The sequence below is a fragment of the Panicum virgatum genome, chromosome 3K (assembly GCF_016808335.1).
Source record: "Panicum virgatum strain AP13 chromosome 3K, P.virgatum_v5, whole genome shotgun sequence".
NCBI lineage: Eukaryota > Viridiplantae > Streptophyta > Magnoliopsida > Poales > Poaceae > Panicum > Panicum virgatum.
Window position 1 is genome coordinate 2,882,725 of NC_053138.1, and position 22,674 is coordinate 2,905,398.

Below are 22,674 nucleotides of genomic sequence, written 5' to 3' on the forward strand. Positions count from 1 at the left end.
CTAAAATGGACCCAGTTTACATCAATCAGTCAGAAATCAATCAAAAAGCCCCTGGCCTAGGCCCGTCTGAAATGGGCCCAGTATACTTGCGGCCTCGGGCCCATCAGGATTCAAGGCCCTCTCTGGCTCTCTCCACTGTTTCTTAGCCTCGTCGCAAAGCGGAAAGCCGGAAAGGGGTTTTCCAAAAACCCTGCTACAAAATCGCAACCGCCGGCGTGGATCGGCGCCGCCGCCGCCGCTGATCCGTTGCCGCCGCCATGTCACAGGTCCTCCTCCTCCGCCTCTCCGCGCACTCCCACGTCGTCCGCGGCCACGGGTTTCGCCGCCTCAGCTCCGCAGTCCACGGCGGCGGGGGCGAGTGGCGGCGGGCCTCGGCCCCGCCGCTGCAGGAGGAGAGCCGGGAGGTGCGGGTGTCGGTATGGTGGGACTTCGAGAACTGCCACATCCCCAACGGCGTCAACGTCTGCCGCGTCGCCCCGCGCGTGTCCGCTGCCCTCCGCGCCGCGGGCATCCGCGGGCCGCTCTCCATCACCGCCTTCGGTGACGTGCTGCAGCTCGCGCGGTCCTCGCAGGAGGCGCTCGCCGCTACGGGCGTCTCCATCTCCCACGTCCCACGCAGTTACGTGCTCGCGCGCGCGCCCCTACCCCTTTAACTGTGCTCCGTTCCATTTCATCCCTGCTATTGTGATTTCTGGAAGTGGAACGTCTACCAGAATTTCCTTACCACATGTGTAGCAGTATTAAAAATGATGATTTGGCTACCCCTGATATCTAGATTGATCTACTACGTCGGCTTTTCGTACATTTTTTATTGGACGTTTCGTTGATGGGTTGGTGGCTCCATACGCATTTCTATGCTATTGGTCCTAAGTTGGAGCTTGTATGTGATATATTTCGCATCCATTGCTCTGTTGATTTCTAACTTCCTGTTCACAAAGTTTGATGCCAAATTTAGTTGCCTACCAATCACAGGGATGAATCGTCTTATTGTAGGTTAGAATTGAGAAAAAAAAAAAGAACTCTTCCATAGAACAGGCTGGATGGATAATGGTTGTGCACCGTTTTGTTCTAAAAGTAAAGTGTTTCTGGTTGGTACTGGAACTTTTTTGCCGTCTACATTTCAAATCCACTGATATTTTACTCACTTTACCTATTTTTATGTTCTCTATGGCAAGAGTTAAAACTTAAGATTATTATTAGATGATGAAAACGAACATTCCTTTTGTCTAGTGAACTGTGGGAAATTTATTGCTCTTAATGACCACAAGTTTTTTTTTGTGTAGTATGAAGAAGTGTCGGTGTCCTGACCCGGTGGTCCAGACCCAACTAGTGATGATGCTGCGTGTTCCTCGTCCCAAATGGTTGATGCAGGAGGCAACACAGTCACGCACGAGTTTATCCTGGTTCCGGCCGCGGGGCCGTACGTCCAGCAAAAGGGCGTGCGAGAGCACTGTACTGTCTTGCACCGGGAGTGCCTGTAGTAGGGGGTACAAGCGAGGCGAGAGAGGGAGGAAAGCTCCCAGGTCTCTGCTAGAGGGGGAGTTGATTGAGGCGAGTGCCAATATCGGGGCTCAGAAGAGCGTATGTGCTCTATGAGTGGTGCTGAGTGTTGTGTTCTGCCAGATCCCGAAGATAGAGCTCGCCTCCCCCCTTTCATAGACACAAGGAGGGGCGGTGTACATGCACAGGAGATCGCGGAAGTCATCGTCTTCTCCCTGAATCGCGGGGGTGCAGTGGTCGAGCACTGTAGAAAATATACTGCGGGGTATGGCGCCTGGCGTGGCAGTTGTCCTGGGCGTCGTCCTTGGCCTTGCGGAGATCGCGCCGGCGTCCTTGTAGCTCCAGCGGGCGGCGTGGTGGTTGTTGTAGGGGGTACCGTCCTCCAGGCGTGGCGTGGCGACGTTTCGAGGGTTCTGCAGACCAGGGTCTTGTCCTGGTCAAGGTCGGAGCCGCTTCTGAGGGTCGTGCCCATGCCGTTCGAGGGTTCCGCGGAGGGAAAAGTATGAAGGAGGTATGGGGAGTTGGCAGCACAGTGGCTGGAGCAGTGCCGAGCACGTCTTGCACTGCGTCGCAGGTTCCCACAGTGTCGCCACAGCATTCGGAATGGCGGAGCAGTGACTGAAGTTGGCGGACGGGACTCCGGTCACAACCACTGCGCGGAGTGGCTGCCTGACGCCGTCTGACCCGGATGCTGCGGAGGAGTGGTTGGAATTTAATGCCTCCGTACGGCGGGCGGGTGAGCGGCGGGGCTGTGTGTCCTTCCTGTCGAGGGGTGGCCTCGAGCGAGGCAGAGACGATCCGCTCCCCTGAGGGTAGGCTCCCTACCCTCGAGCGAGGCGGAGTCAGTTCGCTCTCTCGAGGGTAGGCTCACTACCCTCGAGCGGGGCGGAGACGCGGGGCGTTTGTCGAAGGTCTTGGCGGGAGGCCCTCGAGCGAGGCGGAGATTGCCCCGCGGATTCGAGGGGGCTCGGTTGGGCCGTACTGTGTAGGTGGGCCGTGAATTGGACTTCTTTGAATTCTTTCCTTTTTTTGGATTGGAAGGGGGCTGTAGGTCTTCGTGGGCCGTGTTTTGCATTTTAAGGGTGATTTAGTCCCTTGGTTAGGGTGCCCTTAATCATGGTACCCGACAAGAAGGATATTATTGGCCCTGTTTGGATCTATAGGTTATTTTTTAGCCCACCCCCAAATAGCCCAAGGGGAGCCAAACAGGAGGGCTATTTCTAGGCAATTTGCAAATAGCCCACCCAAAAACTATCCCCTCAAAGAGGTGCTATTTGTGGCTATTTTGTGTGGGGCCCACTGATTCTCTTAATCTCTCTCTTGAAAAAGTGGCAGCCCAATATTGGAAAAGTGCTTTAGGAGCCAAATAGCCTTTGGATCCAAACACCTCAAGGGCTATTTAATTGAAGGGCTATTTTTTTGGGCTAAATTTTAGCCCCCAAATAACCCTTGGCTATTTCTCCAAACAGGCCCATTGTCTCATACACTCAATTTTGTGAAGGTGTCTCATTTCTTGGTTAGGCACATGGTTTTCATGGCGTCGCCTAGGACAAGGCGCTCCCCTTGTTTTGGGCTAAGGTGTCGCCTTAGCCCACTAAGGCGGCTGGGCGGTGGTGACTCGCCACACCTCGCCTTACCGCCATAAGAACCATGGTTAGGCAACTGTACTTTTCATTGATTTTGGTAACATTTAATTCCACATGGGTAGTATATTGCCTATAGAACATTATATGTAAGGGGTCGTGTCTTTTTTTATGACAAGAACCCTTGTGATTTTTTTTCCTAATATGTCTGGCTTTTAGTACTGGGAAATTGGCGATGTATTGGTTTTGTCAGGTTCAATACGGTTTTTGCATCTCCAGGTGATTACTTAGATGGCATTAGGGAGAATGACAGAATGTTAGTTGCAAAAGTTGCATTGGTACCCTCAAAATATTACAAAGTTGGCATCTGCGCATTTAAGTTGTTCTTTTCTTATGTAGGGTTCTGGTTATTTATTAGTCTGTACTGAAGTATTGTTTCGATAATGTAGGTGGGAAGAATAGTTCCGACCGTTCCTTTATGGCTGATCTTGTCTACTGGATTGCTCAGAACCCTCCACCAGTTCATTTTTTCCTTATATCTGGGGATAACGATTTTGCAAACCTCTTGCATCGATTGCGAATGAGCAACTACAATGTACTGCTTGCTTGTCCTAGTAATGCTACCAGTGTACTGTGTAGTGCAGCAACAGTTATGTGGCCGTGGGATGCTTTAGTTAAAGGGGAGGATTTCTCACCTAAACGTTTTAACCACCCACCGGATGGTTTACATGGATCTTGGTATGGTCACTACAAAGGAGCCCTGGACAATCCCTTCCTGGAGAAGGAATCAAAGGAACCCATCAAGGTACCATCTGATTCCTGGCATTGTTCAGTACCATCTTATACCAAGCATGTCTCCAAATCTTTAAGCAATGCAATTCTGGAGGCATTACGTCCACATCCTGATGGGCTGAGCCTCTCACGTGTGCGAGCTGAGGTTATGAAGAACGAGGTTTGTCGGGACAGTGATTTCCTTGCCCGCCAGAAATTCTCTTGCCTTCTCCGAGCAATGCCAGATATTGTTGAATTTATAGATCCTCCATCTGGTAAAAACGAGCCATATGTAACTTTGGTCAACAAAGGCCTGCTGCAGCCTGGTGACGTAAGTTCTAAGGCCGTTAGCTCAGCTCAAGGTAATGGCAGGGAGAATAATATCAACGGAACAGCACAAAATGATAAGAAGCATCCATCTTTGATGTCAACTCCTGAAGTAAATTTGAAGCCACAAAGTTCTTGTCAAAGTATTGCAAGGAGCAAAAGCTTCACAGAGACTGTAATTGGACATCCACCTACATTTTCTGTCCCATCTTCCCCATTGGTTTTGCTGTCTGAGGACCAAAAGAAGTACCAAACTGCTGATGTGAGTGCACCGACAGAGTCACCAGCAAAACACACGGAAGTTGACGAAGGGACAACCCCTGGAACTCCCTCTTCCTCAGGGGTGGAAAATGTTGTTAACAAAGATGGACTCCTTAAAAGAATCTGGATATTGTGGAATGGCCCTGATAATGCCAAGCCTGAGGTTTCTCAAAATTGTGAAAGTACTTCTGCTGAAGTGGTTAATGATTTGCGAATACCTCTGCAAGAGCATAATGCTGATTGCCGTATAAACGTTTTGAGGAGGATCCATAAGATCACTTCAAAAAGTGACAATCCAGATGGCACCAATAGTACTGCAGCAGTAAGTGCTAATTTGCCAATTTCATCTGATGGTGAGAATTCTGAAAGAATAAAGAGAGATCCATCAGTTCCTGAAAACCCAGAACCATGCAGTAGACCTGCATCTGTTTCCACGGGTAAAGCTGGAGATAAAGATTCTTCTGAAATGAAGAAGGGCTTGTTTAGCTGGGCTTCAAGGTGGTGGGCATTTGGAAAATCATATGCAGACAATAGTACAACAAACAGAAATGTCACTGATGAACCAATTGAAGAAATTGAATCTTCAAATGCTTCAGCTTGTGGAAGAGGGCAACAGGTGGTTAATGAAATATTTGCAAAGGATCACGTGTGGGATCTTTTGGAGCAACAGTTGTCAAAATGTCTTGGGGCTGATCTTATTTTGAAAGCAAAGACAAGGTAAATACTACCCCACCCCCCCCCCCCCAAAAAAAACAACTAATGCCTTCTGGTTTCCTGTTGATCATGTTTTTATGTAAGAAAAACTGTTGTCTCTTTGACCTTGAATTCGAACTCATGCAAATTTAAAGTCAGACTCATGGTCAACACAATACACGTATGTTATTTCCTTTTTTATGTTTGAAGCAATTAATAGATGTAGAAGAAGAAATAACTATCAACTCTGGCACATTTATGCTAGTAATGCCAATTGTTCCTATCATTCTATGGATCACTTGCTAGAGGTTTTGTAGACTGATACGGGCAAGGTGCAGTTATGCAATTTGTCTTTAATTGTATAAACATGTGGTTTGTATTTGCAGTTTTCTAGAGCAAGTTATTAGCAAGATGAATTCTATGTTGTTCCTCAAAACTAACAAATATCCTCTTCTACAGTTACCTTATACTTCCAATGATGATAATTTTGTAGCATATCATGTTTTGTAAGCTGAAGCCTGCAGGAAGAGAAGAGTATAGATGAGGTGCATGTAATGATTTCATTATGTGTCCTCGAAACTTCTAAGCTCAGCATCACCTCACATTTTGAAATCTTATGATCAATCGTTGCTTACTTGAGCATTCAGCATACATAATTCCTTATTTATGTTTCCGTTTGCAAGTAGAAAAGGATTTATGAGATGATGTGCAAATTTATGTTTGGCGTATTTAAGGGAGATCAGTTCTTATCTGATGACTTTTCTTGGCCAGGGGTGAATTGGCACATGGATTGCAGAAGCTGGGTTGTTGGCCTTTGCAAGGCCTCTTAGAGAAAGATCTGCATCATCTGGTACATTTGTTAATTTCGGAAAAGAAATGGATTGAAGAAATTTCTTCCAGACCTTTCCCTTTCCGTCTTACCCTCCCTCACAAGAGAACATGTGTTCCATCGAATTCCAGCAAGTCCACTGCTCTTAGTTCCATTTTTGTCAATGGGAAGCCACATAAGGGCAAATTTGTAGATGATAAGAGTAAGAAAAGCAAGCCTCTTACTAGGGAGGAGATACTGTCAGACTGTCACAAGCTGTTGAATGAGCTTCTATCGCAGCATAAATATGGATTCAACATCAGCATTTTCAAGCATCGTTTTACTCAGAAACATGGATATGAGCTTGATCATCAGAAGCTTGGGTATCCAGACCTTGCATCACTGTTGCAGATTATGCCTGGTGCCAGGATAAAATTCCCAAGGGTTCTACCTGCAGAAAATGAGAATGGGCAAGCTGGCAGCAAGGGAAGTGGAAACCATAACAATGGCGACGACTTGATTTGGGAGGAGCTTGGTCCTGTATCTTCCACTAGCGAAACTACTGCTGCAGAGGTCGATAAGGAAATGTGCTACCGTCCTCCTACTCCTTCAGATGATGAATTCTCAGATAATGACAGTCAAGCAGACCAACAGACTAGGAGAAATGCTGAGCATAGCTCACTGCTTCAGATCATTGATTCCTGGAACAGTAGCAAGGATGATGGCTCTAACAAGAAATCTGAAGACATCGACGGGCTTGTGGACTGTTCGACGAGAAACCCAGGTTATCTTGACAATCATGCTGCAGGGAACGTGCAGAGATCTACAAGGCTATCACAGAAGCAGTACTCTTTTGTGTCGGACTCTGAAGAAGATAAAGAGAAGGATAAGCTGGTTGAGAGTGTCTTGGGCAGTCTGCAAAAGGCGCGGAGCTCAAAGTTGCCTAATTAAAGTTTTGTTATATGCAAAAATGCTGATTTGCTTCTGTTGGCGCCCAATTGCAGCTGTTGGCCTGACATCATTCTGAGTCCCGTCATGGTCGTTACTTTTGTTTGTCTTCCTAAAGCAAAGATCGGACTTTTGTGGTCGTACTTTCATCAAGGTGCAGCTTATGTTCAGAAGCTATGGATTGATGGGAGTTATCTAACATTCTTTTCCCAAATCAAGAGAGTATGTTGATGACGGCTCTGAGGTTCAGTTAGCGAGACTGTTTGACCAAGCTGGTCGTTTCCGTCTATATCTTAGTAGTACTGTGAAATAAACAGGAGCATCACAATTCTTCTATGAATTTCTTCAAAAAAAAACATTTCTTCTATGAAGTTTCCTTGAATGGTAGGTACTATATAGCATAACTAATTTTACACTTGACTGTAAAACTGGCGAACCCAGTTAATTTTTTTTCTGCTTTCTATAAAAAGCTGTGCGAAGTTGGTCTTTGCCCTAAAAAACTAGTTTCTGCTTTGTTTTCTGCACTGTGGTTCTTCCCTCAACTTGTGTGTCCACTCTCGATAAATTGCTGTTAACACGCGACTTTCACTGCGTTCGGCAGGTTGCAGTTGGAATGGTGTGAGAGAAAAATAGTGTTACCTGGCTGGTGGCTGGAGACTAGTGCTGGAGCGATGTGAGAGAAAAATACTGTAGGGCTGGAGGCTGGTGCACCAGCCGAACACGGTTTTTGATGCATCGGTTACCACTTACCAGTGTTGGTATCCCACAACCAAGCTCCAAGCTTTATTCCTGCGCGCGAATTCTTGGTAGTAATTTTTGTAGTATGATTTTAATCACATGCTGGTGTCTGGAGGACACTTTTCTGAGAACCACACGGATCTAGGTGTCAGGTGGACATTTGTGTTATACACGCCAGATGCCAGTTCTTGGTTGCACTATGAAATCCCATCCTCCATGCTAACCTGGGCCACGTTAGTTCACTGAATATTCTCTGACTGAACATGCTTCCTGCTTGGAGTACAATTCATTTTTTTTTTAAGATCCAATTCAATTTTTTCAGCCGTTTGGGTGGGCTTTCCCAAAACGGCTTCACAAGCTGAAGCCGATAAAGCCCAAAAAAAAAAAGTTTCACCTGACTTTTTATTTTTATCCCAAAGCTTACAAAATGGTTTCGCGCTACAGTCATTTTGTGCAAACCAGGTGGAACCGAAGCTACAACAAAAGCTCCTTTGGAAGCGCTCCATGCGGCCTGCTCTGAGGGTGGAGCCCGAGCTAGAGGTGGTGGAGTTGTTTTTTTTCTCTCTCTCTGCCGAGTCCGTCTTCTCGTCTTGAAAACGACTCTAGCTCTCCCAACCTCTGCTGCGGAAGCGCTCCGCGCGCACGGCGTGTTTGGTGCGGCTCCACGACTCCGGCGCAATAGCTACTGGCAGCGCCGCTGCGGGAGCCGGACCAAATCGCTTGTGCTTTCTTCTTTGGAGCCTGTCATGGCAGAGGCATCTAAAAAGGCAACCTGGCAAGGCCCCAGACACCAGGTGGATGAATCACCATACCAGCTGCTAGGAATTACTTGTTTATTTATCGTCCGAATCCTTGACCAGCTTTTCATCACCTTTAATCGTGCCAACAACAATAGTTTATTCTAATGATCCAGCTTGCTTCGCCCTTCAAACCTGCCGATAAAATAACACCGGATATCGTGGCCGTTGGACCCCAGCGTGAGCAGCAGCAGTTGGCTCGTCCTCGTCGTTGGATCCAAGGATGATGCGAGCAGCAGAGCAGCTTTGGCAATTGGATCATCCAGTTCCAACCCAAGGATGCAATGCACCGCTCGACCCGTCAAAGCCACCGGGAAACCGCCTCCAGTGATGCCATGTGGCTTGACCGGACCAGCCTACTCACCGGTTGCCATCGGTGACACGTCAGCTCAAGCGGGCGGCCAATGGGCGGCCCCCTCGTGGAGCCCGGACGCCCCGGCTACGAGCTCACGGCGCCACGTGTCGCCGAGACGCCGGCGCTCCTACGCTTCGGTTCGATTAACCTGGCTGCCTACGTGGCCATGCCTGCGTCACCGGGCCCACTTCCAGTATCTGTTTTTGCGGCAGTGGTTCTGGTTGTGGTTGTGGTTGTGGTTGTAGTGCGGGACTACTACCACTCCGTTTGACCCGGGACAACGAAAGGAAAGCGTGGCCGTTGATCAGCGTCAGTTATCATTTGGGAATTTTTAAGTGAACACACTCCATTAAGAAAAGTACAAAGCGGACCTACCTGATTTCTTATGATGACATCGATCTAGTAAAAGTTTCTTTGGTAATCCTTGCTTCTACCAGGATCAAGCCCAACAAGAGGAACTACCATCTGACCATGAAAATGTCGCAGAAATTTTATAAGGCATGCCACCAAATATCCTCTTACAATGCGTCAGATAGATGACGTTTTGATGATGCTTGATTCGTCCTAAAAAAACAATTGGCAAGATAATGTCATGCGCCTACTATTACGAGAATGTTAGCCTGCTGGTTGTTTTCTTCAGCTTATCAGCGATCATGCACGCCACGCAAGGCCCTGTTTACCATGATTTTTGCTTGTAGGGATCGGAGTCCACAGTGTGGTATAGTATGCACGATCGATGGAAGACACTTTGTACCACCATTTTGGCTCATTCACATGCTCATTTTCGAAAGGAGTTTTTTCCCCTCTTCCAACGCAAGCATACCTGAATTCCCGGTTTGCCATCATATGGTCAGATAATGACAGAAATTATCATGCCAGTCTCGTAATCAGCCGGCCATGACCCAGCAGGTAGGTAACCATCAGGCGACGAACCAACGAAAACGATCAACTGCCTGTTGGTTCCTGTGAAAACGATGGATAGAATACGACTTGTCTGCCAGCCCAGACGGGTTTATTTTTATACTATTAATAAATACTAGTAAAAATTATCAAAATATCCTACCCTAGCAGCCACTACCATCCGTACTCGCACGCAACCGCCACGTGCCGGCTGGTCCCCTCACCCACCACCGGCGACAATTTCAACTGACATAACTGCCCCACCTTCCCTCTCCTCCCCTGCTGTGGCTGCTGCCCTGCACCCGTCGCGTGGGTCCCGCAGCGGTCAAGCTCCCACGCCGATCGCCGTGGACCAGCACCGCGACCGCGTCCCGCGCGGCGCGGGCCAGGGGCATATCTGTAAACCTGCCGGTTCCCCGCTGGGCGCTGGGCCTGGGCCTACCTGGGCGTGCTTCTTCTGGTGTTTCTGGAAGGAGGGAGCCAGGGAGGGAAAGGCAGGACCCACCCGTTCCCGTGAGCAGCGGGGCCCACGCGTCAGGCGCAGCGCGTCCACGGCGCGTCGCGGCCGCGTTCACTCGGTTTCGCGGAGCCCGGGAAAAAGGGTACTACTACTACTCGGTTTCCAGGACTACTAATCATAACCGCGCTTTTTAGTCTCGTTGTTAATATACTCCCTCCTTCCCCATTTATAAGGCATGGTGGAACATGACACGGTCTTCTAAACAACACTTTGACCATTTATTTATCATATATTATATCACTTTTGATTATAAACTTATAATCATTGTAAAATATATTTGATTATGAATCCAATCATATGAAATTTGCATTATAAAAATAAAAATTTAATAGTCAAATTATTGGTCAAAGATAACAATGTTTGAATCTTGATATACGTGTATGCCTTATAAACAGGGAAGGAGGGAGTAATAATTACGCTTTTGGACGAGGCGTTTCTCCCTACCGCCTCTCTTTCTAGCGAATCATGCTTGAGGTAGCTGAAACTGAAATGCGAAACGCCCATAGTGAGCCTTTCAAATGCCAAATGTCATGTTATTCGGAGGGGATTATGATCGATGCTAAGGGCTACGAGGCTTGGAGTTTTTGGGAGCAAAGAATTCGCTAATTATTGTGGTGACCAATGGGGATTGGAATCAAGCACAACGCCCATGTTGTCAACGACACGGGACCCAGGCCCTGTTTGGTTCCCATCAGAGTTTCTTAGTGCACGTAAGTCGAGAAAAAAAAAATCTCGCATACATAAAGTACTAAATGAAGTCTATTTGTAAAAAAATTTTAGGAATTAGTATAACTTTTCGTGATGAATCTAATGATAGTAATTAATCGATGACTGTCTACATTGATGCTACAGTAATCATACTCTAATCACACAGTTAAAAGACTTATTAGATTCTTCAGGGTTCCTAACGCAGGGATCTGGAGTTGGTTTTGTAAACTGGCTTTATTTAATACCGTAATTAGTGGTCAAAGTTTCCTAATACTCCCTAGCACACAAAACCAAACAGGCCGGATTGATTAATAGTTGGACACCCACAAGGCAGTCAGTCCCTTAAGGGAAACATGTCTGGTGGCCGAGGCCAGAGATGATGCAGAAATAAGTGACTTGCAATAATACAGCTCCCATTTTCAGTTAGGAACTTTTCATTTCATAGGGACTGGAGTGCAAATCAGGTGCCCAGAAGAAACGTGAAGAGTATCCGAATGCGCCCCCATGGCCATGGAAACATTCCAGGCAGGGCTCCCTGAAGAATTTTGCAGGCTATAAATAAACAGAGCCCCCTTCCCCTTCCATTCGCATCATGCCCATCTTCCCTAAAATTAACTATATTTAATCGCCCCCTAATCTCGCGGCCCCATATAATATAAAGGCGGCCCGCCACCCCCGCTCCTCTCCTCCTCGAGGGAAGGTCACCCATCGCGAGCTCCCGTTCGCCACGCCACCACCAACGGGCGCGCACCCGCCGACCCGCTAACCCCGGCCGCCCGCCCGCCCGCCAACACGAGATCCACTCCGGGCCGGCGGCGAGAGGGATCGCCGGAGGCCAGGCCATGCCGGTGACGGACTACCAGGGCTCAACCTCCTCGCCCTTCTCCTTCGGCCGCTCGCTGCTCTCGCTACGCAGGGACACCACCGCCATGCCGTCGGGCGAGGAGGCCGACCTCGAGGCGTTCCAGCGCCACGTCGCGGCCACCCTCGCGGAGCTGCTCCCCGGGGGGGACGCGGGAGGGGACGCCGCCGCGGCAGGGGCCGCAGCTGCCGGGGGCGAGGAGTTCCTCTCCGTCGCCTGGATCCGGCGCCTGCTCGAGGCCTTCGTCATCTGCCAGGAGGAGTTCCGGGTCGTGGTGGCCCAGGCGCGCCGCCGCGGCGCGCTGCCCGCGGCGGCCGAGAAGATGGTGGCCGAGTTCCACGAGCGCGCCGTCAAGGCGCTCGACGTCTGCAACGCGGCGCGCGACGGCGTCGACCAGGTGCGCCGCTGGGAGCGCCTCGCCGACATCGCGGCCTCCGTGCTGCGGGGCCCCGCGGAGATCCACGAGGGCCAGCTCCGCCGCGCGCGCAAGGCGCTCTCCGACCTCTCCGGGCTCCTCGTCGACGACACCGCGGCGTCTGGCAGCGGCGGCGTCGCGTCCTTCCTGGCCTCCCACCGCAACCGCTCCTTCGGCCGCGCGCGCGCGTCCCCGTCCCGCTCCGCGGTCGCCAGCGCCACGGCCTCGGCCTCCTCCTCCCACTTCCGCTCCCTCTCGTGGAGCGTGTCCCGCACTTGGTCCGCGGCGCGGCAGCTGCAGGCCATCGGGGCCGGCCTCGCCGCGCCGCGCGCGCACGAGGCGGGCCTCGCCGCGCCGGTCTACTCCATGGGATGCGTACTCCACCTCGCCGCGTGGGCGCTCGTCGCCGCCGTCCCGTGCCCGGACCGTGGCACCGCGCTCCAGGCGCACCACCTGCCCGCCGCGCCACCGCGCGCCGCATTCCCCTGGGCGCCGCCTCTCCTCTCCCTGCAAGAACGCCTAGCCGAGGAGGGGAAGCGCAAGGACAGGCGCCATACTTGCGGTCTGCTCAAAGAGATCCATTCGCTCGAGAAGTCGACGCAGAAGCTTGCTGAAGCAATTGACGCAGCCCCCATCCCGCTCTTTGGTGACAGGGAGACCGATGTGCGGGAGGCTGCAGCGGAGCTCGCTGCCGTGTGTGAAGCCATGAGGGATGGTCTGGAGCCACTGGAAAGGCAGGTGCGCGAAGTGTTCCACCGCATTGTGCGCAGTCGTGTCGATGGTCTTGATTCGTCCATGCACAATGCTGATTGATTCGCCGATCAAAATCCTGCCTTCAATTGGGCAATGTGGCGATCCTAGGTAGCTTTTCTTGCTCTTGGTTTGCTTGTTTATGTTCTGGTTGTATTAAGTATAAAAGTGTATCTCTTGTAAAGAAGGGATTTGAATGTGGCCATCATGATGTAAAGATGGCTGCTTAGTTCCCATGTTTTTTATGCTGCATTTGGTATATATTTCATCAAATTTTTGTTAGCTTTATGTGCGTGTCTGCGGCGACTAAATTCACAATAACCTGTCCAGAGTTCTCTAAGATCACTTAAGAAATGTGATCTTTGATCTAGCTAAGATAAAATGAGGTGGGGAAACTTTCTTCCATGGTTAAACTTGCCAGTTACAATCTGAGATGGTTGAGAATGTTTTGTTTTGTTTTGTTTTGTTTTGAAAAGATCACAGGCAATCTAAAAGCATTGGATGTCTTTATATGGGGAAGTTTCTTTCCAAAAAAAAGTTAAAAACTATATGATCTTGTTATGCTCCATATTCCAGAGTTCACCAGGATCACATGGGAGATGATCTTCTTCAGAAAATGTGGAAACAGAAATTTCTTGAGTTTGCAATTGTTTCTGCTATGTTTGATTGTAGTAAGTAGCTGAAACTTGATAGACAACAGTGCTCCTTTGCTTTTGCGGCACAGCAAAGTGTTCTATTCTTGTCTTTTTCGTCAGCGTCTCCCCTGGTCCGCACACTAGCAGAATTGCGATCTTTGATGGAGGAAAATGAAATGGGGAAACAGAACTTTCTTCTGTAACTGAACTTGCCGGTTACAATCTGGTACTATTTGTATATTTTGCACCATCACACATTGTCGGATGCCGTTGAATGGGAAAATTGTGATAATCACCATGCTTGTCCTCTAGCATACTTACCATGTCTTTCAATTGTTTTGTTGATAATCCTTCTGGTTTGTTCTATTGTTCAACGGTGCTTCATCTGGTTGAACGAATTATCTTTGTTTGGATTCACGATGTATTAATTTGTTCGTGATGTGTGTGTTCAACAAGCATCAGCCATTTCCCGCTACTTCAATGCGATTGCCATTTTCTTTGGGCATGTTGAAATGCTCAATTGTGATGGCTAATTGTAATCGTTTATGGCCTACTGCTCTGGTTTCTGGTAGATCGGACCTGATCAAAGGTAGCAGAGACTGTGATGAGGAAAGGTAGTCTTCCTTGTTGAAATGCAGCTGAATTCCACCATCACCTACTGATTACTTGTCTGCCAATCACCTACTGATTAGTGTAGTGATGCAGAATTTTTTTTTTGAAAGATATATTCATGCAGAAAGCAGAATGGCTGATCGACACCAGGACGGAGAGAATGACATGGGAGAAGGTTCTGTTTTGTTTGGGCATCAGCCAATTCAGCACCCAGCTGTGTAGGTAGCGCTGTGAACCTGTGATATACCCGTCAGTGCCGTGAGCTGTCGGGTCCCTTAAGAATTGTTCTTGGTCAGAGCTGTTTCAGTTCAGCAGTGGTAGGCTCACCCAGCTGGTGCCCGCAATAGCAGCAGCAACAGCCCGTCCGTCTGCCCCGGTCCCCTCGCCGGCTGCTACGTCTCGCCGGCTGCTACCGTCCCTGGCGTCATGTTCGCGTCGGCGGCGACAGACGGGCCCCTCCACCCATCGCTCGTCTCACATCACGGAGGTCGGCACGACGACCATGTTCGGCTGCGGACCGTCGCACTCGCACCGTTCGCCCCCTTGACCCAGTGCGGAACGGATCAACCAACTCTGCTTTTTTCAACAGTCAAACTGTTTACCGCCATTGCCATTCTGCCTGTTCTGGACAAGGGTTCAGACGTGCAGCCAACATCACCACCAGTAACCACATCATGGTGGTCTCGGTTGCCACCGGAAAAGCCAGCATGTCACGCACATATGCAACACTGACCCGAGCATGACCGCACGAGAAAAGGACGGCTCCACAAGCAGTTTTAGAAGCAGATCCAGTCATGCAAACGTGCCATGACAAATACAGTAATTTCTCCAAGCAGAACCAGTACACTGGACGGCCGGCTGTATCTAGACCATCCACAGATCTATCAGGAAGGCTACTCGTCTCATCTATAAAGCAGGTTACAGGCTCAGAGATGAAAAATCAAACGTAAAACACTTGTTTGGACACAATAAGCTCACTGATCGTTAGCACATCCTAAACTGTAGTATTAAATACACCAGACAACAAGGATTCACAGCAAAGGTGACCATCTACAGCACTATGAATGGAACTGAAAAAGAATAAGCTATTTATACAAATCGAATCTAGCAAGCTGGAAAACAATTGCTGCTAGGATCTTTACAGCGCTACCCGTCCTGGTGTTGGATTCTGGTGGAGCATTTATGCTATGCAAGCTTAATTTTCCTTGCTTGGTCAGTACTCAGTAGTGTGAACTATTGGTTTGGTATGTAGCAGTATCACAAAGCCGAACAGTGTCGTCACCGGAATAGGTCAGGGAAAGACCACATGATGAACTTGGCGTAGAGGTCGGTCTCCAGGAACTCGATGTGGGCAGCTCTGCCAATCATGGTGTTTAGGCTTCGACCTTGATTGGACTGGTCGAAATTCACATCACAGCGCATGAATATCCGGGTGTCGGATGATGGTGCACGGATCTGATCTAAGCAGTTGTTGAGCATTTCTGTGAAGACTTGGCCCTTCTTTGAGGTGTCAGATGATGCAGCTGGGCAGAGCTCGATTCTCGCGGAATGATATGGCACATAACCATCCTGGAAGAAGAATATAAATGTGTCATTACCCACGGTATGCAACAAGGACTACAGATGCTAAAAATAATGTAGTGCCGCAATTTATCACTCCACCCGACAAGTTAATGAAAACTATTAGAAGGGAAAAGTGAATAACCTGTGGCGACGATAGCAATATGATATTTTTGAAGTTCTCCAATGTTCTTAACTGTATAAAGGATAACTAAATCAATAATAGTTGGAGGTAAGTTCATCTTAATGTAAAAAAATCTGATATAAATTGTGACTGATTGAATGGCCGAAGTTACTCCAAAGTGAAGTAGGCTGACATTGTACCTTGCAGAGCTTATAGAAGTACGTATTCTGGGGGTCTTGATCATCACTAAAAGTCAGTTGATGGATGCACTGTGCTCCCTTGAGCTTTTTTAGCAGCCAGAGTCCAGAATTGAACAAAGAATTTGAACTATACCAGTAACCCAAGTGAGGCCCTGATATTGACATGTAAGTGTAGAGATTCTTCAAGTATGGTTGTAATGCAGGCTCTGTTAAGATGGACCAAAAAATAATTAAAAAATCAGCAACATGTCTATCAGTTCAAAGGATTTTGTTACGAAAGTTGGAAAAGACCTGCCAGGGCACTTCTAATGATGATGTTCCCGATGGAATGACCGACAAAACTTAACTTAAGCTCTTTGCAGCCTCCATATTTTGAAAGCTTATCCATTTTCTTTTTCAGGAAGGCAACTACTTCCCCAGCCAGCCTGCTACCCATTTCTTTGAAGTCACCAGATGTTTTATCTTCATTAGCCTCAGACATTAGGCAATCAGCTCCAGGATCCAATAGAAGCCACTGATTTCTAACAAGACGTAAATCCAAATGGTGACCCTGTTTATTCAAATCATTATAAGGTTCAGATAACTACTACTTTTAACTCAGATCAAACTTAACACAGATGATTGGAGCTTGCCTGAAAACCATGCACAAAAATGATGGCTCGCAAGATGCGTCCACTTTTTTTGCCAGTACTTTTGGTTGCCAAAGAGTCTCCTTGTAGTTTAGGTAGCACAATAGTATCCTTTTGTTCCGCAGCATTCAGAGCCAGATCCTTGCTGGAACCATGTTGCGGAACAACCATGACATGTTGTTCTATAAGAACAACAGGAACGCGTGAAGGATCGGCATATATGTGCATATCTTGAACAGACTGTGTATTGATCTGCAAAATGCTTCGAATCAGTAACATGTTTCAAAGGCAAGTTTTGCACTTGTAACTGCTCTCTAAAGAACAGAGCAGTGTCAAACCTTCATTTGTGCTATGCTTTTCCTATGTAGCTCTGCTCGTGAAGCAGAGTTCTGTACAGGCTGCACATACATATAGACCGTTCAGTAGATATAAGAGTGACAAATACTTATGAATAGAACTTCTTGGTGTAAAATGTCTGAAAATCTACTGCTGACATTCAAGAGGGAGCAATTACATCATCATGGAACTTCCTTGAACCAGAAACTCTAAGAAGGGAATGACGGTGAGATGAGTCATCATTCATACTCCGCAAATAGCGATGAGGGATCTCAATTTTTGAGTGAACAGTCCATATTGACCATTCGGCCTTCCTGTCAATAGCCCAACCATCATGCAAGTAGTCCAATATCTTTGTTTTGTTTATCCTGAATAGATCAAGAAAACATTGTTGGACATGGCAATACACAGCCAATATAGACACTGAAATACAGGATAAACTAAAAAGAACACTTGCCTATGAAATTTCAAGAATGCATTCCATAGAAATGAAAGTTGACCGCTAACAGTTAGAAACAATTCTAACAGCTCTTCGTTGGGAAGAGTATACAGCATAGAATCTTCTGTACCATTAACTGCATCATTGGGTCTCTGCAGAAGCCGAGCATAACATATTTTAAATCCACAACTTTCTTATCGTTAAGATAATCCTAGATCATCACAATAGAGGATGAAGCATACCTCTAAAAATTCATGTAAAATTCCAGCCAACTGTCCAACACCCTTGCCAGTTGCAGGGAACACTTTACTAGAATTAGATAGCTCAGAATTTATTGGATTAACTGACTCGTATTTACCAAGATCCAAGTCAGCACCATCTAAATCCTCTATTCTCTTACCAATAGCATCACTGATTTTCTTCAATTCTCCAAGCAACATTTTCCTAGAAGTTAACAACGCTTTTACAATGTGATATGACCTAGGACCTAAACCTTGGTCTGGTACCTGCAAATAAAATGCCACTTTACTAAAAGAATTCAAGAAAAGAGAACAAAAACATAACATCAATGATACCAACTAAAATAGCAAGATCCATTTATTGGGAAATAAATGCAGATTATTTCAAGTTTTCAACATATAAACATGATAACACTTACATGATTATTTATGCATTATAAAATAGTTACTCTAGCAAATAATGAAGTTTCTGACTAATAATTCCCTAGACCCCTAAATTAAGAAATTAATTGAAGCTGTAGATTTTGATCTGAGACATTTGTTTCGAACCCAACACCTGGGGATTGGAAGATTTCCAGAAAGTTTCCATCTCTGGAGTCAGTACAGATTTCCAGCCCATCCCATAAGAGTCGTGCCGGGAGTTGGCAGTAATTGTTTTTTATTTGTGGATTCAAACACCAAGTGCTTCGATCTGGAATACCACTATATTTGAGCTAAGCATCCCAATATACTCTTTTATACAGTCATTACAGAAGTTATTCACAGTATCCAGGTTTTTAGGTTGTTAAAATGTCAAACAAGCATGCATTGGACCGCCATTTTCAAAGAACATTAAAGCTAAAGCTTCACAAACCTGTGTACCTTCAATGATGGTTTAGTCGCACCAGCTTTCAGGTACACTATATGTAACGTCAGATCAACAAGCACAGAGTGGAACACATCAAAGTGAACCGGACAGTAGGAGTGTAGACCCAGGAGAGCTCTGTGTGGGATCCTAAATTCATGCACAGCTGCTGAAGATGCGACACTAGAAGATTGAATCTCAGACCTAGAACTCAGCAAGGCAAGAGCACAATCAGTATTGCTAAATGAAATTCGTAAATACAAGTGCACTGGAGTATGTGCAAAGTCTAGGAAGAACATCACAAGTGGTTAAATGTCTACTCACCCAGTTTCAAGTGTCGGGGCATATATCAGCTCAAACTTCAACATCACAGCTGAAGCTGCTGGACCCTAAAAAAAGCACAACCCAATAAGGCCTTTAAAAAGGCTACAGTAATGTCGGCTCAAATAAACTAGAGATTAGCCAAAAAGCCAACCTCTTCTTCGCTGTTGATTATGTTGAAAGACACCATAACCGATAGATAGATATCTTGTCTCGCATACTTGATCCGAAACGGTTGTGTGTGGAAGCTATTATCGACATCATCTATTTTCCAAATGCCTAGCGCATCGTCCGCACCAACATCAGAAGCTGCAAAATCCACCTACCATGTCATTATCTATTAGCAAAAAGATTGATATCTGCAGAGTACTTGATGAAAGAATCTCATGATCACCAGCAACCAAAATCCGCTGAGATACTTCTTTACTTTATAACAAAACAAGGTATAGAAACACATCTGGATAGAGAGCAAAAAGATAGTCACTATAAAATTATCATACAAGTTGAAGAGAAGATTCATGACGAATGTGTTCACATGCTCAATAAGCACTCAGGAAAAAGAAGTATGAGATGACAGGAACTAACTCAGGGTCCATCCTTTTGGTTCTGTTTTCAATATCTCATCATCATTTTAACACCACAGAAAGTGCACTCCTGAGCTAGCGTAATTTCACAATTAAGTTATTAATACAGAAAGAAACGTAAGCATTTACACAAAGATTGTTAGATATATTCCTGGTATAGGTGACAAGTACATAAACATAGAAAGTGCACTCCTGAGCTAGCGTAATTTCACAATTAAGTTATTAATACAGAAAGAAATGTAAGCATTTACACAAAGATTGTTAGATATACTCCTGGTATAGGTGACAAGTACATAAACAAGGGGATATTATTGATGACACACCAGTAAAGTTATATTCCATATCTAGCTACACGACAAACTTCTTTACGTTATCAAGGTAGAATTATATGGAAACAAAGATGGTCTGGTAGTTTCTTGACATAGGGCACCTCTGAAAAATGAATGAATACTACCTGTAAATAGGCAACTTACTATTCTCAGTATCATATGCAACGGATAGTATCAGGTAGTACTATTGAGAAAAACCAAACAGTTACATACTGTATGCTAGCATATGTACCAAATTAAACGTTCACTTCCACTGCAAGCATCTTGAAAGTGAAAGGTATCAGACCAGATGATCAAATCGTAAAATCCAGTGCCCAGAGAGATGCGCACCTTCGTATTGGACGACCCTGGCAGGTGAAGCCGGCGTTTTGGTGCCGCCTTCCTCCCACATTGCACTAATCTTCATTTGGTACCATCTGCATAATCAAAAATTCATCTCATGAGAACCAAAAATCAATGCGAAAGGATTACACTATACAGACAAGTGACAAAAGCTTCAGACGAGGTATCAAGCGAAAATTGTCTGCACATAGCTCAAGGACAAAGTTTGTAGTGAGGGGAACAAAATTATGGGCAAAATCAAAATTCGTCAGTTGCGAGAAGAAATGTCGGAAACAACCGACCAAATGAGAAAGCTAACAAAAGAAATGCAGAAATGTTCGCGACAATCCAAACATGTAGCCTAGAAATGCGTAGTGGCCGTACCCTTTACCTCAAAGCACTTGGAACTTTTCATGCTCAGCCTAAAAGGAAATAAAGAACCTAAACCCGAGAAAACTAATACGGGAAAAACAAAGACGAAAAGCGAGAATTCTCTCACCCTTGCTGGAATAGATCGAGGTTGTGGAAGCGGTGGATGTAAATGGCCACCTCGTGCACCGTCTCCATCACGTCCGGCGGCCTGAAGCAGATCACCGGCCCCTTGCCCCCAGCTCCCGCGGCTGCTTCTGCCGCGGCGGTGTCCACCCGCCACGACGCCGGCGAGACCCTCTTGGCCGCTGAGCGCGGGCTGTCCTGGACGCCGCCGCCAACGAGGCACCTCATGCGGCTGAACATCCGCGCCGCGCCCGCCGCCCCGATCCGCGCATCCCTCCCTCGATCCCAGCGGACGGAGAGGCCTAGGCTCCCTCCCTCCCTAGGGTATGGAAGCTTCCGGAGAGTCCCTCCCTCCCTCCCTCCCTCACCCCTAAACCCTAAACCCTAGACGGCGTGAGGATGACGCGCGGGTACCTTGCGGCGTCGGTGGCGGCGCTGGGTTCGGCTGCGGCGGGACCGGGCCCCACGCGGAGATTCGCTAGTTAACAGATCGGGAGGCGAAGCCAGCGGCGATGGAAGGAATGGGGACCTAATGACGGCGGCGCGTGCAAGCTGGGGACGGCGGCGGCGGCTTGGTGCCTGACTGGGTGGCTTGGCAGTGGGCCCCGCTCGCCGGCGTGTACGGAGATCGGAGGCGAGCGGGAAAGCGGTGTGGTGGTGGAGCAGGCGAGAAGAGGAGGAAGGAGACAGTGGGTGCAGGGATTTTAATGGCCGGCTCGTCTGACTGACAGGTGGCTCCACACAGGCTGCGGGGCCCGTCAGCAGCAGCTCGAGGCGCAACCCGTCCCCACACGTCGGTGTCCCGGGCCCATCGGCCAGCACGTGCAGACGAGGGAGTGGACGGGAATAAATAGGGCCGCGATGAGATGGCCGTAGCTGTACAGGTACGGGTACGCCGGGCCCACTGGTAAGCGACCGTGAAGCGGCAGCCCAGCTCCGCCTTCCTGGAAAAGGCGTCGTCCCCCTTCCCGGGCGCGCGGCGGCGGAACGGTATCCTCCACCTGAAAGCGGGTTTCGTTGGAAACGCTTTTGCTTTCCGGGCACGGGTGGGGCCCGAGGCACGGCGGTCGCCGGTCCCCGGTCCCGACTCCTACAGGTGACAGCGTTGCCCGGAGTCTCCGCCGTGGGCCCGCGGTGCCATGCTTACGTGGCTGGTCCCGGATGATGGTATGGTATGCTACAATGTCAGGGCACAAGTCAAAGAGAGAGAAAACGAGCGAGAAAGAATTCTTTTCCGGAATTTGGGAGGATAATCATCGACAAGTCCCTGTCACGCAAGCTCATGGGATTTGAGGCCATGTTTAGTTTCTACGCGTAAACGCAAAAAAGTCGTAAACGCATTAAAGTGAAAAGAAATCTTTCTAATTTGAAGTACTAAATGAAGTTTATTTACAAAACTTTTTGCATGGTTGGGCTGTAAATCGCGAGACAAATCTAATGAGCCTATTTAATCCATGATTTGCAACAGTGATGCTACAGTAACTATCCGCTAATTATTACTTAATCATGGATTAATTAGCATCATTAGATTCGTCTTGCGATTTACAACCCATCTGTGTAAAAAGTTTTGTAAATAGATTTCATTTAGTACTTCAAATTGGTAAGATTTCCACGCAAAAAAATTTTGCGTTTATAGGTAAAACAACTAAACAGGGCCTGAATTATTATGGGAAGTAGTTTAATTCACATTAGTAGCACGCAGACGTACACCAAACAACTCGTACGGCATCTCCGGACCGCCGTCCCCGGTCGCTGGCCCCACGTGCCAGCGAGACGGCGAGGGAAGAAAAAGCCCGAGACACGCGGTCGGAGCCCGCACCGATCGAGCCAGGCTGCCGTCGCGAGGAGGCTTCCGCGGCGAGATCCAGACGCGGCCCGGTCGGACTCGGATGCAGATTATTGATTCGCCAGGGGGCGCGGTGATGATCGCGGCCGGTTGGTGGCGGCTGGGGCTTTACCGGACACCGCCTCGGGGCCCGGCGCCGCGTGCGGCACATGACGAGAACATGCTCCGTGTCGCGGGGCTGGTGAGGCGAACGGGATTCCCATGGATGGGAATTCGCGGCGGAC

The 22,674-nt window shown here is 47.8% G+C and overlaps 3 protein-coding genes across 5 annotated transcripts; 2 read left to right on the forward strand and 1 right to left on the reverse strand.

Moving 5' to 3' along the window:
• Positions 1–173: 173 nt before the first annotated feature.
• LOC120696789 lies at positions 174–7,394 on the forward strand. Of its 3 annotated transcripts, none has more exons than XM_039979780.1 (3): positions 174–618; positions 3,533–5,159; positions 5,907–7,394. In XM_039979780.1, the coding sequence occupies exons 1-3, from the start codon at positions 258–260 to the stop codon at positions 6,892–6,894; spliced, it is 2,976 nt and encodes a 991-aa protein (XP_039835714.1). In that variant the 5' UTR covers positions 174–257; the 3' UTR covers positions 6,895–7,394. The 3 variants fall into 3 exon arrangements, with proteins under 3 accessions (XP_039835714.1, XP_039835715.1, XP_039835717.1); XM_039979781.1 differs by lacking the exon at positions 174–618 and adding an exon at positions 625–1,382; XM_039979783.1 differs by lacking the exon at positions 174–618 and adding an exon at positions 2,247–3,153.
• A 4,114-nt stretch (positions 7,395–11,508) lies between these two features.
• On the forward strand, positions 11,509–13,224 carry LOC120696790 (protein ROH1-like). The gene has a single exon (XM_039979784.1). It carries the CDS (start codon positions 11,752–11,754, stop codon positions 12,997–12,999), a length of 1,248 nt encoding a protein of 415 aa, XP_039835718.1. The 5' UTR covers positions 11,509–11,751; the 3' UTR covers positions 13,000–13,224.
• A 1,767-nt stretch (positions 13,225–14,991) lies between these two features.
• On the reverse strand, positions 14,992–21,281 carry LOC120696791 (protein FAM135B-like). The gene is made up of 14 exons (XM_039979785.1): positions 20,609–21,281; positions 20,119–20,204; positions 19,030–19,184; positions 18,879–18,943; positions 18,572–18,758; positions 17,714–17,977; positions 17,490–17,623; positions 17,211–17,400; positions 17,035–17,094; positions 16,700–16,948; positions 16,359–16,617; positions 16,068–16,273; positions 15,889–15,939; positions 14,992–15,752 (listed from the first exon to the last, which is right to left on the reverse strand). Exons 1-14 carry the CDS (start codon positions 20,842–20,844, stop codon positions 15,462–15,464), a joined length of 2,433 nt encoding a protein of 810 aa, XP_039835719.1. The 5' UTR covers positions 20,845–21,281; the 3' UTR covers positions 14,992–15,461.
• Positions 21,282–22,674: the final 1,393 nt, after the last annotated feature.